Below are 19,342 nucleotides of genomic sequence, written 5' to 3' on the forward strand. Positions count from 1 at the left end.
GAATGGAGGAAACTACCATTTTAGAGTGTTATGGCATAGATTTTAGAATCCACCACTGAAATCAGCTTTTGGCGGACATCGGGAGAAAAAGGATAGCTTTCTGTCCTGGTCCAGTTTTTGGTCCGGGTTTGTACTGTCCAGTTCTTTTCAGTGCCACGTACCAATCAGAGTATTTCCGTGACCGGTAAGTATTGTAGTTGTTTGATTCCAAGCGCTCAAAAAAGAAACATTCCTCAGTCACGCATTTCTGAAAGGGAAAGAAAAATACATCATTTGTATTCATCCCTGTGGCATAACAAATTACTCCCTTAAACACATGGGAGTTCCTACAAATGAGAGGAGTTAGTTGATGATTCAATTTTTTTGTATCACACAATTAGGGATATTAATTCCTTGAAATTTATGTTCTTCAGAAGAGAATATTAAATTTATATTGATATTTAAAAATACATGAAAGCAAACATTAGGGTTAGATTACTTCAACTGTCTTCATCCACTTCTTGTTCCTTTACATCATTTATCAAAAATGATGGAAGAACCCACTCTGCTATAGCTATTGGTAGCTCCTGGATTTCCAAGCCACTTATACTGTTACTGGGATAATTAAAATTAGATGTCTTTAAGATTAAATCTAACAAGTATTGGAAATTATATTTATTCTAGTCATTGTTATAGGGGAAGCTAAGAGAAGAAAAAGTCTACTAAATTTTACTCCATTTCAGGTAATATGCTTTGCACTTACACATTTTGGAACCCAGGAAAATAAAGTTTATTTAAATAGAGATTATAAAGGGAAAATACCATGCCCTGATTGTGGCACAGATTACTGGCCTCATAACTGGTAACACCTAATATCATGGAACTGGAAGAGACCTTGAGAAGTTGTCATTGAGTCTCTCCCTGACAGATTTTTTTTTTTAAATCTAACCTGCCCCAGACCCTTGAAAAGCATCCTCAAGGATTGAGCTCACAAACCTGGATTTACAAGGCCAGTGCTCTAACCACTAAGATATCCCTTCTCCACCTACATAGAGAGATACTTTAAAATACATTTTCCTTATCTAAAGCTAACTCCTACTTGACAGTAAACCGTGCCTGACTTATTTCTTGAAAGATTTACAGATACAAGATTCAGACTGGTAATCCAATTAATCTTTAGGATACTGAACCAGACTAACGAATTTATTTCGGGTACAAGCTTTCATGGGCTGGAGCCCACTTTGTCAGTCACAGAAGAGTTATATCATTTTTGATGCATACAATCTTTGATGCTACACTTTCAGCACAAACCAGTTATTGCAGTTTTACTTTATTCTTTAAAAAAATTATGCAATTGCAGGAAACTAGCACATTAACCTGGCATTTCTTCAGTACGTAAAGAGGAGCTGAGGCTAGGAGGTGCAGGCGTCAGGCAGAAGGTTGGAAGATATGTGGGCGGGGGAGTCAGAGAAGTGGGTGGGGTGCAAAGGAGTCAGGCAGTAGCGAAGCCCCAGAAGGCAGCCCAAAGAAGGGCGAGGCAGAGATAGGGAAGCCCAGGCACCCAGCAGGAGCTGCACAGGAGGTGGGGCCCTTAGTTGCACAGGGCCGCACAATTTGTTAGGATGGTCCTCCACTGTGAGGCATGGGAGCAAGCACCAGTGGTGGGAGGGGGAGAGGGCCAACCATGACCAGCACCAGTATGGAAGCCTTACCCATGGACTGCAACCTTCAAAGGCCCTTCCCCTAAATAGCCCCCATCTTACTGGTGTGCCTGACCCCTGTGGTCACTCTGCAGTATAGCTGTTCCCCCATGCAGCCCCCTCCCTCTCCATATATGGAAAACAATCACATCCCCAGCACATCCCATTATCCTAGCACAAAGAAAACCTGGCCTTGCTTTAAGTTAGGAAAAGAGGAAGCTGCATACCAAAGTTGGTGGTACTCTTACCATTTAGAAGGAATTCTTGAACAGACAGACAATGCCCTCGATACACAAACTCTCAAATGTATAAAACGGGCCTGTAACCTTTCCAAGGTGGAGTGCCGAAATTTGACCTTTTGACCTATGGTCTGAGTGCCAGTGACACTTTTTAAAGTCACTCATAGTCCTACTTACAACAGATTCATTAATAAATATATAAAGATGCAGAACTTTACTGTTGAGGGCGTGGCAGGTAACATCAGCTGGTCTTTTGTTAATCCACAAGCAGCATGGCTTTGAGCAAGCTCCCAGCCGCATGGGGCAGGAGGAGCAGGGCTGAGCTCCCACCTTGCATACACATGAAAATCAGCTCACATGCCACTCTTGGCACCCGTGCTGGGGGTTGCTGACCCATTACAGAAGAAACTAGGAACTTGTTAAAGAACTCCAGTGGCATCAGAAGCATGCCATATGAGCTTGAATACATCCCACCCTCCATTCGTTTATTTGTTCCTGACAGCCATATTATAGAAATGTTTTAATCAAATGACCTACTGTTTTCACTTCTGGAAAGCAACCTATATAGTTTAGAATTAAATAAGCTGTGACCCTCAAATTTCTAATGCTGAGCACAAACATTACTGTTTGCGTTCCCTCCTGTTCCGCCCTCTCAAACATTACCTGTTTTCACTGAGGTGGAGTAATGCAATGCATTTGTTACAGGTTTTCCTGCAAGGGCTAATAATTTTGTTCTCTCACTTCAAAGGAAACATACAATCTTGAACATAAAATAAATAAATAAATAAATTTAGATTGCAGGACCAAGGGCAGAAACTTTGTCTATTCCACGTTCAACTACTGGGGGAATTCTGCACCACTGTGCAATGGTAGAACTTTAAAACTTTTTTTCAATTTTACCTTAAACAGTACCATGCTGTATTTGGAAGGGCGGGGGGGTGTTGTTTGTTTTTTAAATATCTGCTGCTGCTTGATTGCATACTTCAATCCAGGTGCATGGCTGACTGATCAGTTCATAACTATGGTGTTTGTAAGCTCCACTATATACACAAATCAAATTATTTCACTTTAAACAGCACAGCAAAAGTGAGCAGGTCTTTTACTTCTGCCTAAACCCACGCTCACCAAATCAATGCCAAGTGCATCCTGAACTGTGTTTTTCTTTTTAAGAGCTATTAGAGTTTGCTACTTGGTGAAGCTTAAGCTCTTGAATGCCTTCACAAAATCCTGCAAGCTCTCATTAGGAGCCAGTGAGTTTTTCATCTTTCTCTTGACAGAGTTTAACAAATGCAGCTAAGGATTCCATGACTCACGTTTCCAGGAAAGCATGGGTTTCCTGTGTCATCAAGATGCATGCCATTCCTGCAGTACAAAGAGTCATTTGTAGTGATCTTCTGAGGCCAAAATATTTCCCCATCTCCATATTTATCTATCTCGCATCTGGGATTATTAATTGCGCTAATCTCCTTCTCGAAACTCATAGTGGAAAAAAATTAAATCTCTGAACTCCTGCACCAACCCAATACACGCCCATTCATCTTCTGCAGAACAGATTTGCATCTTCCTCAAGCCCAGAGTCTAACCCCATCACTTGTGTTGACTCGTACCTTACTCTACAAATAGTCCAACTGATGTTAAAGGGACAAGTTGAAAGCATCAGAATTAAGTTTTAGAGACTATTTCTTTGGATTTATAGCACTAGGATGTTTAAATTAGCCACTCTAGATTAGTCAGGTTTTAATGGCAGTTAGTAATAAGTACAGAACTAGTAGATTAATTCTCCCTGGATCTCACCAGAGAGGAAATACACTGTTTTTCCTCCACTTCAGAGAGGGAGTTGGGATGGTAGGAAGACAAAACAAAAAAGAAACACAAAAACTCCAACACTTATTGGGAGACACTAATCTCTCCTCCCATATTTAGCTGTACTGTGCCGTTCAGTTAACTTTTTAGGCCGCAAAAGGCAGAGAGACATTATGTTGTGGTTCATTTGGTTACAGGATTATATCCTTAATGAGGGAATGGGGTGGGGAATCTCAGAGCAAAAATTTAAAATAGAGTATTCGTTTAAAGAAAGAGCTACCTCCCATTCATATCTCATCCATATCACATCCAGTCATATATTTCCTCTATGAAAGAAGTCTTTCAAAGGACAGTATAAACTTATCATTAAAGTGTATCTGAAATCCTGAAAGGGAATCAAAACAGACAAACCAAAATATATCCCTAATAGAGAGCTCATCAGCAAAGTTAGTTACCCACAGAACTGCTATAATGCTTTATGGCCATTAATTTAAGACTGGAGTACAACTAAACCCAAACCTGAAAACCACCAAGTTTCAAACAGCATGCATGTGAACATACATGGGGAAAATCTTGAATCCTAACATCTGTGTCAGGTTTCTGTTGCTATGAGCAACTAAAAGCACAACTACAGTATGGAATAAGGAGTCTGCTGTGTATTAAAAGTCTAACCAAACTTCAGTTTCTAAATATAGGTTTTGGCAGTAGAATATAGATGCTTGCAGCCATTTCTGCATACTTCTCTTGATTTGTGAAAAACTTTGAACAGAGTCCATGTGCTGTACTTCTCATGTATCTCCTCTAAATCACTGATGTTTTTTAAAAATCTGAAATGGTCAAACCAGTATTTGTTGGGATGCTTTGTATCCTGTCTCCAAAAGAGAAAAGATTACAAAGCCATAATCCAACATTTACCAAGCACCTTTCACCATAGAAAACTCAAAGCACTTCAGATGTGTGCAAATATATATTAATCTTCTCAGCCACTACTGAAAAACAGCCAGTTCTGTAGCTGTAATAAGATACAGTAAAACTGGACGAGAGGGCCAAAAACCACTGGATTCAGTTGAGACTTTAAGCAGAATTTATGTAGATTTCATGTAACTGCCAAACTAGTCATTCAGCTAAGGCTTTTGCAAGAAAGTACATAGGGATCTGTAAGGCTATGTCTATATTTCTTTTAAAAAACTATACCTGGCCGATACCAACTGATTGAGACTCATAGGACTTCGACTAAGAGCCTGTTTAATATGTGGTGTAGACCATCAGGCCAGAGCCCCCAGTCTAGGGTTCTGCAAGACGGAAGGGTCTCAGAGCCTAGGCTCCATGGAGCCCAAGCCTGCATATCCACACCTCAACTGAATACCCCCTTAGCTTGAGTCAGCTAGCATGAAACATACAGGTGTCAAACTGCAGTGCAGACATACCATAAGTGACCACAAGCAGTCAGGATCGTAGTTTTGCTTCCTATGAAAAAAGCCAATACATCCAGCAGCACCATTTCCACTCACACCATATTGAGGCAGTGGTTGAAGAATTTATCTTGAAATACTAATTCCATGTCCTGAAATTCTACAGTGGTCTACTATCAAAATAACGATGAGACCACAAGCAGTGCAGAAGTTAGAGAAGCTTACAAAGATGAGTTTGCTAGCCTTACAAATAGGCTGACTGGTTTAACATTCCATCTAAAACCAGAGTTCACTTAAAATGCAACATGCGAACTGGAAAGATACTGTAGTTAAAACAACCATCTGGAGTCTCACCTGTTTCATCCCTGAGTGGGACTTTGCAATATTAAAACTATAAACCTTCCAATTGGTAGAAAATACCCATGTTTTTCATATTAGAAATGTAAAAATCACCTATAAAGTGGAAAAATGGGTGTGATATACATACATATCACATAGAACTGGAAGAGGCCTGGAGAAATCACTGAGTCCAGTCCCTACCCTCTTGGCAGGACCAAGCACCATCCCTGACAGATTTTTTTTTTTTTTTGGAATCTATTTGTCCCAGACCCCTAAAATAGCCTCCTAAAGGACTGAACTCACAACCCTGGGTTTACAAGGACAGCATGCTTTTTCTTCTTTATGATGCAACATGCTGGTATGAATAATTTTTCTTCATGACTACTACATTATTAACCTTAGAAAGTCTGGTCTTCTCTACCCTGTAAAAACTCCTTATGACTTGTAAACTGATAAGATTAGAACATGAGAAAAAGGAGTGCTTTTCATTCAGAATGCTTAAAATGTTTGTTAACATCAAATTTAACTGTGATGCCCAAGAAATGCTTAGGAGAAAAGAGATGCCTTTAAAAACAAACAAACAAACAAACAGTATATTAAAGCTCAGAATCCACATTTAGGACCTTCAGATGAGTTCCTCAGCAGACCCAGATTTGTAATTCCTGATACTTCTCAGAAAAAAACCAAAGGTTTTCAAGTCAGAAAATAAGAATTTTAGAAAGACAAAAATGATTATTTAAGACAATTTAGGGTTTCTCTATATAATCAATTAGAGCACGTCAAGTTGGGGTGTAGATCTACAGTTCTCTAGCCTGCCAGGCACTAAAATAATCCTATGGACAAACTCTTTGTAAAGGAAAAAGCAGTCAAGTAGCACTTTAAAGACTAGCAAAATAGTTTATTAAGTGAGCTTTCGTGGGACAGACCCACTTCTTCAGACCATAGCCAGACCAGAACAGACTCAATATTTAAGACACAGAGAACCAAAAACAGCAAGCAAGGAGGACAAATCAGAAAAAGACAATCAAGGTGAGCAAATCAGAGAGTGGAGGGGTCGGGGGGGAAGTCAAGAATTAGACTGAGCCAAGTATGCAGACGAGCCCCTATAGTGACTCAGAAAGTTCCCATCACGATTTAAACCATGTGTTAATGTAAAGGGTGCCAGATCATAGCTCTGGAACTTCAAATCTTCTGTTTATCCACAAAAAAGCTTGCACTGCTGCTATGTTTTGTATACAGTCATGAAATGTAATTCTACACTGACCTGCAGGGACTATTTCAAGGAGAGAGAACACAGTGTATACCAAATGACATATGCACTCTTCATTCTTTCTTGAGAGTGACATGTAGGATGTGGACCACTGTCCAGTGACAATGGGATTCTGATCACTGACTCATTTTACAAACCATCATACACCCAAAAGATGGCAGTGTATTTTTGTTTTAAACATTGACCAAGACTACATTCAACATTGTGTTTGAGGTGAAAGACCTCACTGTCTGTTTCTAATACCAAACCTACACAGTCCCTCTATAAAAAAAATAAAATAAAATAATTGTAGCCATATTCTCCAACCATAACATTAAGTGGCACTCATTCACATGATGGATAGTCACAGAGAGGTAGCAGGGTTAGTCTGTATCTTCACAAAACAAAAAAGCAGTCATGTAGCACTTTAAAGACTAACAAAATAATTTATTAGGTGATGAGCTTTTGTGGGACAGACCCACTTCAAATCTGGAAATTCTTAAACTGAAGATCCAAAGAAGTGGGTCTGCCCCAGGAAAGCTCATCACCTAATAAATTATTTTGGTAGTCTAAAGTGATACATGACTGCTGTTTTGTTTCCTTCATGAACATTTCCACTGAATTTAAAAGGATTACTTGTGTGAGTGCCACTCAGCCTAAACGAGGATTGTAAAATCTGGTCGCTTGTGAGAAAAATATCTTGTCTACTACCAAACTGAAGTAGTATACAGGCTCAGATGGGGAATGCCAAATTACCCAACTTTGCCAGAGTTTAAGAGAGAATTCTAGATGAGTAAGCAACAGAAAAAAATCACACATTTCTTTAAGGATAACATCTTACTAAACTTATCAAACTGCAATTGCTACATACCATGGGACCCTATGGAAAGGATATCTTGTAACAACATCATGAAACAGGATATTGGAAATGCTAGATGTAATACATCAGGACATTAAGAAGTTTAAGGATGGGGCTGAGGACATCCTGTTTTGGCAAAGCAAGAATGTTGCCATTGAAAACAAGGTATTCAACTGTGAAATCTGCAGTTGAAACAGGAAACAGAATGCACAAGAAATAAGAGTTAATAAGAAATTTCTGATTGGCTTTGGTTAAAGAACAGGTTAGCTCTGTTTGAATTAAATGGGAAAGATTAACGTTCCAAAGACAACTCCTTGCATTTTTTTAACTGAACAGTTGGACACCACACATCAATTATATTGTTACTTGATAAAACAGTTTGTTCATCTTATTGCCAACATCCAATAAACTTCTTGAGTCAGAATCAATTAATCCAAAGTAACTGCAACACCAACCACAAAAAGCAGAACTGAGACAAAAGACAAAAGAAGAAACTAGGAAGAGAGTGTCAAAAGGTTAATTCCACAGAAAATAGTTGAAAAAAAGATTTCAGGTAAGAAAAAGTGCTTGAAAAAACAGTTTTACTATCAATATCAAAGCTGTGTGTTGTGAGGACCAAAGGAGGGGGAGGCCAGGAAGGCCACTGGCCCTTGGCCTCAAGCTCAAAAGGGGTCCTCAAATTTAGACACTCATTAATTTTTTGGCATTTGATAAGTTTCACAATTTGTTTTTACATGCATCCCTCAATAATTAGTGCCACTGCACAGAATAAGACTAGAAAAGTATTTCTTAAAAATATTAAAATGATGTCTCACTTTTTTGAGAGCCTTATTTTGATTTCATGTGTTGTCATTTATTTTGTTATCACTAGTCCTCTCAAAAGCCAGAAGTGGCCTGGTCCCCTGAGAAGGCCTATGTGTTGTAGCTGTGTTAGATCTGTTAGCTCTGTCTTATAGGAGGAACGGAAGATATCAAAACAGTAAGGACAGAATTGGGTATGTATTTCTTGAGGGCATCCAGAAAGTTAGTTACAAAATTAACACATGCCCAGACCACTTCCAACTCTAAATTATGGGAAGGCAGGGGGAGAGAAGGCTGAACTAGGGGTCTCTCAGCTGGCTTGAGGGCTAGAAGAGCAGAAAACACTTTTAGCCCAATTGGATCTTTCATTAATTGGTGCTTAGCTGGATATTAGGAACTAATGCAAGTTAAGAAGAATTTCACAGAACATTCACATCGCTGGGTTACAGAATAACCCAAGTAGTGAATAAACCCATGCAAAACAAAAGAAACTGACACACTATCAAGACAAAACTGTGAAAGACTGTTGTCATGGAAAAAAATCCAACAAAATTTGAAAAAACAGCTTTTGGCCTTCTAATTGGTTTCACTGACAAGTGGCATTTAAGATTATTGTACCGCTGGTAGTAGTTTAAATCTCAGAAGTGAAATTTAAAAAAAAAAGAAACCTGATCCCATTTAATCAAATTCACTAACACTGCATTTAACGCTATGAGATAAAATCAAATTTATTAGTATCAATTTTGTAAATTCGATTTTGACTATCCTCACCTCCCCACATGCACCTCACTAAGTCGACTTATTGCTGCCACATTCAACTGGCAAACATCAACTGTTGCAGTAGTGCATTGTGGGAACCTATCCCACAGTTCCCTCATCCCTGTGGCATTCTGGGTATGTTTGCTGGTTTTTGACATCTTCCCACATTGCATTTTCCTCATTCCCCTCCCATGCTAAGCAAATGTCCATTTTTCCCATTGGAAGGAAGGAAAAGTAGGGCATCCACTGAGATGGCAAAGTTTCTTCTGTAACTGAATTCTCAACTGGCCTCCACTAACTGTTCCCATTCCTGTGATTGCATCCAATCCCTGAAAATAACACAGGGACCCTGAAAAGCTTGAAGAAAGAGATGTTAGTGAAGTTTTGGAAGAAGGGAAGTTGCTGAGGCGAGGGTATTTGGCTTTGCAGTGCACTACAAGGCTCCTCTGCAAGGGCTGTGTTCTCAACTGGCCATCCACTGACTCATGTGATTGCATCCAATCCCTGAAAATAACACAGGGACAGATTGTATTCTCAACTGGCCCTCCACCCATTCTTCTCTGCCTGAAGGGATGCAGAGTTAGAAGAATGAGGATGGAAAAGTCTAGGAAAAATTTTTGTCTTCCCTCTTCACTACACAGACATTCCCAACAGCAGGGATGACAGTGAAATCTCATACACTGTGTTTTTGAGGGGTCAAAACATGAAGAACAATAGGCAATGTTTGGAAAAAGATTCTATAACAGAAATATCAAAGCAGTAGGTGTCTACAATGTGCAGCAAGCCCCTGAAAATATTTTTGGCGGGGGGTGCCGTGGTCTGCAGCTGCATAGCCGGCTGAAATGTTGAAGTAGTCCCCCCGACTATCTTAGCTGCCAGGGGAGACTTCCCCCTGGTGGCAGCAAGCCCCTGAAAATCTTTCCCAGCCTTGGAGCCCTAACTGCATGCAATCCAGGACATGGTGCTGCTTGGCAGCATGGTCAGCACTGAACAGGAAGCATGTCCTTTAAATGGTTCAGGGGCTGCCCACGTGATGTGGCTGAGCGTGAGAAAGACACTGACCACATGGTGCCCGTGGGGGAGGGAAGGTGGTTCATGCACAAATGTAAACCACCAATAAGAAGTTTCTCAGCCTCTTACACGAGCACAACACCTACAGCAGCCTTGTTGCCATGTGGTGTGTGTGTGGTGGGGGAGGGAGCAGCAGCTGGCACCAGGCAGCACAGAAAGAAATACCAAGCGTAGAGGTACCACGAACTCCGTACTGGGGCGTTCTGTAATGGGTAGACGCACTCACAGTGCTAATAGCAAAGAAAGAAAGACATTTCTTAAGTTCTCATACAAACATGAGCCCACAGCCACAGGCTTCCATGTCCCGATTTGAAATTCAAGGCCTTCCTATTACCTAATTTCAGTGCACCAAGAGAGCAACAGCCAGAGTGAAGCACTGAAGGACACCTCTGGAGTCTAATAAATTTGATTTTAAGATGTGGAGCTTCTACGCTGGCCTTTATGCAAACTTCTGAGTTCAAGCTTGATGCTAAACCCACCAGGTACCGACAACATTGTGATATCAGTATTAGTGATCCCTAAATCAAGCTAATGTTATTTATAGTGAAGACAGTCACCTGGTAATATCGAGCTAACTGCCTTAAATTTAAATTTATATGATAGTGTAGATGCAACCTAAGTGTTCTCTCTTGGTCTTAAATCTCTACAGGCAAGAGCCACAATATTTGGGCTCTGTCTCCTAGGAGCAGGGAACAATACCTCCACATCTTTCTAGTGCCTAGCCTTCTTACTCAGGATGGGTGCTGGGGGCAGAATTTGTCCATGAACAACTCAATTTCACTCGTAGTTGATTAACTTCTATTTCTGGAACATCAGCTGCTATGCACAAAGGAAGGAGAAGCAATGAAAACTTAGAGTTGCTTACCAATGCCAATAATCTGCCATCTTCCTTCATGGCAAGGAAACGATTTGCACATACACCTTTGATTGACACCACTCCTCTTTCTTCTGCCTGAAGTTGCAATTTGACTAGGAACAAAAAGATAAAGTCAGCTCTTAAAGCCATAGCAATTTCAACATCCAACAAAGATTAAGCTGGATAAAGACCTGGATGTAGCCTATAACAGGGAGCTTATAATCAGAAAATTAAATTTTTCCACTTCTAAGGAAAATGCGTAATACAACACAAAGGTTATGTCTACACTATCAAGTTCTTTCAAAAGAAGGGGGCTCTTCTGAAAGATCCCATGGAGCATCTACACACAAAACATTTTCTTTCAAATGTAAATCAAAAGAATGCAGCACTCTTTTTGAAATCGCTCTTCCTTTCCTGTATCATGAAGAGTGCCCCTTTCAAAAGCTTCTTATGAAGGAAAACAGAGATGCTCCACAGTACCTTTTTTTCAACAGAGCAGTCCTCATGGGGCCTGATTTTTGATCCCTGGCCTCTTCTTTCAGAAGAGCGGGGGCTGTGTGGACGCTCTCTTTTGAAAGAGCAGATCACTCTTTTGAGTCACTTTTTTGTGTGTGGACACACGCTTTTGAAAGAAGTTTTTTCAGAAGAGATCTTTCAGAAGAGCTTCTTTCGAAAGATCTCTGTAGTGTAGAAGTAGCCAAACTAAAGAGTTACCATCAGATTTGCACTATACCCCTATAAAGGGATCCTGCATACTTACATGGACACACATGCTTCTAGTGGAGGACAGAATCAGCAGTTTATAAACCCCACAAGAATACTCAGTGCTTTTTCTCTCCCTTTCCTAGTTTAAAAATTAAAAAAAAAGAAAGAGGTGCTTGTACTCAGCCAACTCCCAACCTCCCCTCCCCAGCCAGTCCTGCTGGGAACTACTAGGAATACTTGTTGGGCTGTACTGGGGAGTTATAGGTAAGGCTGTGATGACATTCACATTTTTAAAAAGGGTGGAACTCCCTTTATTTCACTCTTTAATTACTGAGTTTAGTCTCCCAGTGCAGCACAGTTAACTGCTCATAGGATGTATGAATTTCTATGTAATTTTTTAAGTAACATCTTTACTAACATTTCTAAGTCATTATTACTTACACTTTACATGTACGGAAGTATCTAGATTCAATCTGGACTGTTGGATACAAGACATTAGATATTTATGCACTGAAGATATGAATCTGCATTGTAGTTTCATCTTAAGGTCTCTTACTACAGTGTTTGTGTTACAATAGCAGCCCGTGGGCTCATTATTCTTAATGTTATACAGACCTAGTAAGAAACAGACCAGCGAAGTCATAGAACTCTACCTGGAATTAGATTAACCCACTTAACCAAATTATAATGAAAAACATTTTAAATAATGTTTTTAATTTTCCTCAAAAGTATCCTGCAGGGAAACTTGCGCAAATTAAGAGATTTTAAAAATCTGTGGACAGTTGCAGGGGGAGGGCAAGAAATTTCTTGATGCCTATTATGTTAAGTATTGATCAAAATTATCAATTATTCTGATTTGGCATTTTCCTGTAGGCTTTATAATAGTTTGTAGAAAATCCAGTAATCAAACACATTAAAAAATAAAGTCAGATTGAACTAAAATATTTGCCTTACTCTATGGTGATTCAAATGGAGCCCCATGAATCATCACTTGCCTACACCATTTTTGCATTAAAAAGAGGAAAGAATCAATTCACCTTATTTGTGTAGAGTCCCCAAAATGGACTTTCAATACTGAAATAGTCCAACTTTTCCATGTAGCATAGAAACCTGTTTAGTTATAAACAGGTATTTAAAGTGTTTACTAATGGAGGCTATCATTAAAGTGTCAAAATTAGAATTCCCATCTAAACCAATTATTAAACCAAAAATTTACTTGTCTCTTCAGGAAATCTGCAATACAGGCCACCTTTGTGGGAAGGGAGTATGTGGAAACAATCACCAAACAGTTATGAGATTTACCTAGATACACTTTTGTGAAGTATGTGTGAAAAAGTAACATTGGTTACATCGGGCAATGGTACATTAGACTTCCTGATGTCGTTCAGAAAGTTAGGGAATGCTGTCAAATTAATTATGTTCCAAAGTTTAAATTGTGAGAAAGAATTTTGTAATAAACTGGAGACCTGTACAATTGTTTTCGCTTCTTTTTTCTAACTGTAGAAAGTGTTGTTTTAAACAAACATGCAGTTTTTCAAAACTACTGCAGCATTAAGTACCCCACAGTGAAACTAACCTCACTTTCATTGTTGATCATGAGAAAAAGTAAACAGAGACAAAGTATTGACAAACTGAATTTTTATAGTTTTCACTTTTAATATTTGATAAGGTTATTAATAAAATGGATAATGCAATGGTTTCCTTTGCTACCTATGTCATAGGTGAAGTGCAGTAGTTGACTGATTAAGGCACTTGACTATGTTCCTGAAGAATGTGAGATTAAGTCCTACCCACTCTCACACTGGACAGCACGTCCAGTTATCCAGCCGCAAAATGAGTACCTGTTCCACTGAGTTGGAATCAAAGATGATTGTGCTGGCCACATCACTCTTGTATACCATTGGTGAAACTGTGGTGCCTTAACTGTGTCAGCCCAATATGTCATTGGCTCCAGGGATCTTTGATTTATGTTAGCTAACATGGGTTTTAGTGAAAATTTGAAGATACATTACAACTGTGCTAACTCACATATTTACATGCCTCGATCCAGTCATTTCAATAGGCTTCAGATCTGGCCCTATACTAACGTACTCTAAAAAACTGAGACATTATTTTGGAAAAAGAAAAAAAATATTTAAAAAAAAATCACATCAGCTACGTCTACACGGGGATGCTACATCGAAATAGTTTATTTTGATGTAGCGAAATCGAAATAAGCTATTTCGATGAATAGCGTCTACACGTCCTCCAGGGCTGGTGCCGTCGATGTTCAATGTCGACGTTGGGCAGCACTACATTGAAGTAGGCGCTGCAGGAGCGTCTACATACCAGAGCGGCCCACATTGAAATAAGGGTGCCAGGAACAGCTGCAGACAGGGTCACAGGGCGGACAAGCACTTCCTGGGCAACAGCAAGCTGCTCCCTTAAAGGGCCCCTCCCAGACACACTTGCACTAAACAGCACAAGATCCACAGAGCCGACAACTGGTTGCAGACCCTGTGCGTGCAGCATGGATCCCCAGCTGCAGCAGCAGCAGCCAGAAGCCCTGGGCTAAGGGCTGCTGCACACGGTGACCGTAGAGCCCCGCAGGGGCTGGAAAGAGCGTCTCTCAACCTCTCAGCTGATGGCCGCCATGGCGGACCCCGCAATTTTGATGTTGCGGGACGCGGATCGTCTACATGTGCCCTACTTCGACGTTCAACGTTGAAGTAGGGCGCTATTCCCATCTCCTGTTGGGGATAGCGACTTCGATGTCTCGCCGCCTTACGTTGATTTCAACTTCGAAATAGTGCTCGCCACATGTAGACGTGGCGGGCGCTATTTCGAAGTTGGCACGGCTACTTCGAAGTAGCCGGCTCGCATAGACGCGGCTATCATGTCCTCCACAGAAATTAGGATCTCAGTGGTATTGACCTTTCGCCTTGGACATGAAAAACCTGGAAGAATTATGCAAATCAAATCACAAACCTTAATTTCAAAATATTAAGAGAACATTCAGAAGAAATTCTGACAATATTGGACTCAGAGATTGCTTAAGTGTTTATACATTGTGTAAAAAAAAATAAGTTAACAATATAAATGCCTTCTAACAAATATAAAACATTTTTAAATGTAAAATTTGTAATTGAAAAGAAAATGGTCACAGTCAAATAGTTTAAGGTATAGCATACAGATCACATGAAACTAATGCAGTTGTATGAAATTCTCAGGTTATCAATTTGCCAAGTTAGTCAGGCCACAACAACTGACCGCTTTAAATGGCAAATTAAATGAATTATGCAGAAAAATGAAAGTAACTTAGCCCCCATCTCCAACAGAGGTAAAGATGACGACATTCAGTACCTAACATTCTGCTTTGACAGTTATTGGTGAACTGCATTATAAGGAAGAATAAAATATTAACTGATTTTATACGTAGCAATGGACATTTTAAATTTGGTCCTAGTTTCTATTTTGCATGTAAATTGTTTCAGAGTATCATTTCTGCAATAGAACTCTTTGGAAACGTAATAATAAGGGAAGATTTCTGTCAAATTTCGGACGAGCACGCGACATGACAGTAAAGAGCTACCCTCTAAACATGCGTTTATTTACAATTGTGGTAGGAAACATTCATTCTCACAAAACTAACTTACAGTAAGGGGTTTTCTTCCTTCTTTGTTTTAAACAATGGATCAACCAAGCAGCCCACAAAATGGGGGGACTAAACTGCATGTTTCCATACCTTCCTCAGGCACTCACTCCCCTGAATGGGATCCCCCCCTTGTGGAGTGATCTGGTATTTTGCTGTCCATGTTACCAATTCTTGACATGGTCTTTAAGTAATACAATCAATGCCAAGTGCAAAGGTATGAAAAACCAGTTCATATATGGTGCTAGTTTTCTGACAACACAACCTCTCGAGGTTCCTTCCAGTTCTATTATTCTCTTCTGTGATCTCAGAAACTACAGCTAAGTTGTCAGGCTGTCTTAGTCTATTATATACCTGTGCCAATATAATAACCTGGACATGTTGTCAAAAAAAAAAACAACAGAAAAACAAGGACTGGATACATTTGTCACTACTAGTAATCTTTGTAAAATAAAAGCAGCATCACACCAGTAAAACTAAAGCTGTCAGTTAGCTAAGCTAAGACTCTGTATGGGATAGGAAACTACTCTTATGTCAATGACTCTCAACCCTCACCACCATACAAATTGTTCCAACACTCCTGGGCATGTGCAGCTACATGAGTAGCATGGACGAGGCCTGCTTTTCACTGTGGTGCGTAGCTACACATGTGCCGCACGCCACTGCCAGTGGTGTTTAGTGCAGACGTACACATACAGATACTGCCGAAGATGCTTTACGCCTCCCAGCCTGGCCCTCCAATGTCCTGAGTAAGTGTAAAGTGATTTACCGTGAAGATGCCCAAACAACTGTAAAGGAAAGACTTCTCAGCATTTCTACTACAATTTATATTTACCTGTTCCTTCCCTCCAGCCCCTGAGGCCCCCACCCCCCAAAAAAGCATTATTCTAGATTTGCTCCAATGCAAAGCAGCCTGGACAGTTCCAAAAGCAAGTTCATATTCTGCTCTTCCAAAAGTTAGCTGGCGAGATGTGTCACTCACGTGTCGCAAAAGGGAAGTATGAGCTCTAAGGTAATGTAGCAGCAAATTCAAGGCTGTGCAGACCCATATCCTCACCAATGCATGTGTTACAAAGCTGTTTTCTGCTTCTGTTTTAAATGATGATTCCAGTTCTCCAGTCACATGTGCCTCAGAGCTGGGTTGTATATTTCATCACAATATTCTTCATATTCTTAAGTACTCAGCACAGTAAAAAACACTGCAATTGTACATATGAATATCTTCAACTTGGATTTAGCAGAGCAGAGCTTATACAGCCATTTCATTAGCAACTGAGGCAGAGGTGGTTTTTGTGTTTGTTTGGTTTTTGTTTTGTTTTTCCAGGTACTTCAAAAGTTCTCATAAGAAGTCAATCTGTCTTGAAAAATGCTTTTTACAAAGGGATCACTTCCAAACCCTTTCTCCAGCTGCTAATTCAGGATGGAGTTTCAGATTTCCACAGTGTGGAAACTGCCAACAGAATATCATGTGAACAAAGATACTTTTCTATAAAAATCGATGGCAACCTCTACAGTTAACTGCAACAGTCAAAATTCAGTGCTTAGAGGAGCTGTCAACAGAATGGTGTTTGAAGTGTTCCAATAAGTGGGTAAAGCAAAGCAGGACAATATATAAAGAAAGATGAGCTCCTTCCCAAGTGTGAAACTTCTGACTATTTGGATACTGTATTTTGACATGATGACCTTTTGTGGGTAAGGTATATTCTGAAAGAGTAATGCATTCATCAACACTTATACTAGATTAACAGCTAAATTCATGCTATACTATTCTAAAGCTCTAAAGCAGCACAATAACCACAAAATAAAACCATGTTTTTAATGTCACTGCCTATTCCTTGCTGTTTCATAGAATCTTAGGATCAGAAGGAACATTGAGCTGTCTTCTAGTACAGTCCCCTGCACTTTGGACTGGATTAAATATCAGCTAAACTAGAGGAGAGCAAACTATGGCCACTGTCTGGCCCACCAGATCCTTCAATTCATCTTCCACACTACCACCTAGGAGCGGGATGGTGTTGGAACATCCATGCTGAGAAAAATCAGCTCAACTCCCTGGGTTTGCTGAGCAGCCTGGCCCTTCCCCACCCAGCCTTCATTCTTCCCAGTGCTCCAGACAGCTCAGCCAAGAGGTGGAGAGCATGAGATTGGATAAGAAGCAGGGGGTCCCAAGGAATCAGGGGACAGGGAGACACAGGCTGCGTCTACACTACAAGATAAGATCAAATTTAAAGGAGCTACCTCAACATTAAAAAAATCACTGTCTTCACTGTAAATATCATTAGCTCGATTTAGTCTGCCCTGATATCAATAACAAAATGTCAATATTAACAGATGGGTATAGTGTCAATCTCGAGTTTAAAATGTCAAATAAAAACTGGTGTGGAAGCTCCATGTCTTTCATTCAAATTTATTAGCCTCCACAAGTGTCCCCTATGTATCCCACAAAGCTATGCGCTACACCTGGCTCCCAGCTCCCCACTACTAGCGGGAGCTGGGAACTGACCAGGGCTGCCGTACTCCTGCCGTGAGGGGCCAGGCACCCCGCGGCTAGGCGGCTCCAGCCACGCGGGGCCAAGCAGCTCCCGTCATATGGGGCCAGGCACCCTGCAACCAGGGACTCCCTGCCATGCGGGGCCAGGCACCCCAGGCACCCCCTGCCATGCAGGGCCAGATGCACACAGGCAGGTGCCCATCCCGCAGGCACCCTTGGCCACCTGGGACCAGGCGCTGCCAGCCAGCAGGCTCCAGCAGCTCTTCCACCCGAGCCAGTGAGTGGCAGGGGTTCGTTTTTTTTGGAGAGGGGTTTTTTTTGGTGGGGGGAGTGTTTTTGGGTGCAGGGAGGGGAGTGAACCCTCGCATTTAATGGACCAGCAGGAAGAACGGACGTCCCTTCCCTGCCTATTAGTCCCTTAAATGGAGGGTTTACTGTACTAGTGGGAGCCAGGAAAGTGACTACAGCTGCTGTGCTGTCAGTTTCCCAGGTCCCCCAAGCCGCAGGACCAGGAAACTGAAAGCGCTGCTGCACCTGGTTCAGAATGAGGGGCTGAGGGAACTGTGGGATAGGTTCCCACAATGCACTTCTGCAACAGTTTGGTGACTTCAGTGTGGAAGCTGTATGTCAAATTTGTTGGGAGCCTGTGGGAAGTGAGGATACTCAAAACTGAATTTAAAAAAATGGCATTATAAAATCGATTTTAATACATTCGAATTTATCTCATAGTGTAGATGTAGCCACAATTTCCCTTCACAATGTGGCCTCAAACCAAAATGTTTGACCACCTTAATCTAAACCATCCTTGTCAGGTGTTTGTCTAACCTGTTCTTAATTTCCAGCAGTGGAGATTCCACAATACCCCTAGGCAGTTAAATCCAGTGTTTAATCACCCTGAGAATTAGGACTTGTCTACAATAGACAACTTACAAGAGAACAGCTGACCTAATTCAGTAACACTGCTGTAAGATCGCTTGTGTACCCCTTCTAATCCGGTGGGAGAAAGGTCTCCTTTTAGCATAATAAAACCATCTCCACAAGCTGTGAAAGTTATATTGGCAAGAGAAACATCCAAATGTAGTAGCGTAGACATGATCCCATGAAGTTTTTCCTTCATGTCCAATGTAAACTTTCATTGCCGAAATTTAATCTTTAAACTCTGAGGAGAAGTTTGTTGCAAGGAGGGAGAAAAATTATGTCTTCATCACCCTTACTCTTCTGTTCTCCAGACTAAAGTAAACCCAACTTGTTTTCCAACTCCTCTCTCCTAGATCATATTTTCTAGACCTTTAATCATTCGTGTTGCTCTTCTCTGGACTTTCTCTAGCTTGTTCATACCTTTACTGATTGGGCAGGAGAACCTACAGCCTGCAATTATGATACCAGCACAGCACCTACTCACTGTGTGCCATACCTGCCTTTGCACTGGCCCTGCTCCTGTCTGCATG

At 40.7% G+C, this 19,342-nt stretch overlaps 1 protein-coding gene across 1 annotated transcript in view; it reads right to left on the minus strand.

Annotated features, from left to right (window-relative positions):
* Positions 1 to 61: 61 nt before the first annotated feature.
* The window catches only part of FGF2 (fibroblast growth factor 2), a 45,509-nt gene continuing 26,228 nt past the window's right edge, over positions 62 to 19,342 (minus strand). The window contains exons 2-3 of the mRNA XM_074993355.1: positions 11,077 to 11,180; positions 62 to 247 (exon numbers count right to left, since the gene is read on the minus strand). Coding sequence (XP_074849456.1) covers positions 62 to 247; positions 11,077 to 11,180 — 290 coding nt within the window. The remainder of the gene's footprint in view (positions 248 to 11,076; positions 11,181 to 19,342) is intronic.

This window comes from Carettochelys insculpta, chromosome 4, assembly GCF_033958435.1.
Source record: "Carettochelys insculpta isolate YL-2023 chromosome 4, ASM3395843v1, whole genome shotgun sequence".
In the NCBI taxonomy this organism is placed as follows: domain Eukaryota; kingdom Metazoa; phylum Chordata; order Testudines; family Carettochelyidae; genus Carettochelys; species Carettochelys insculpta.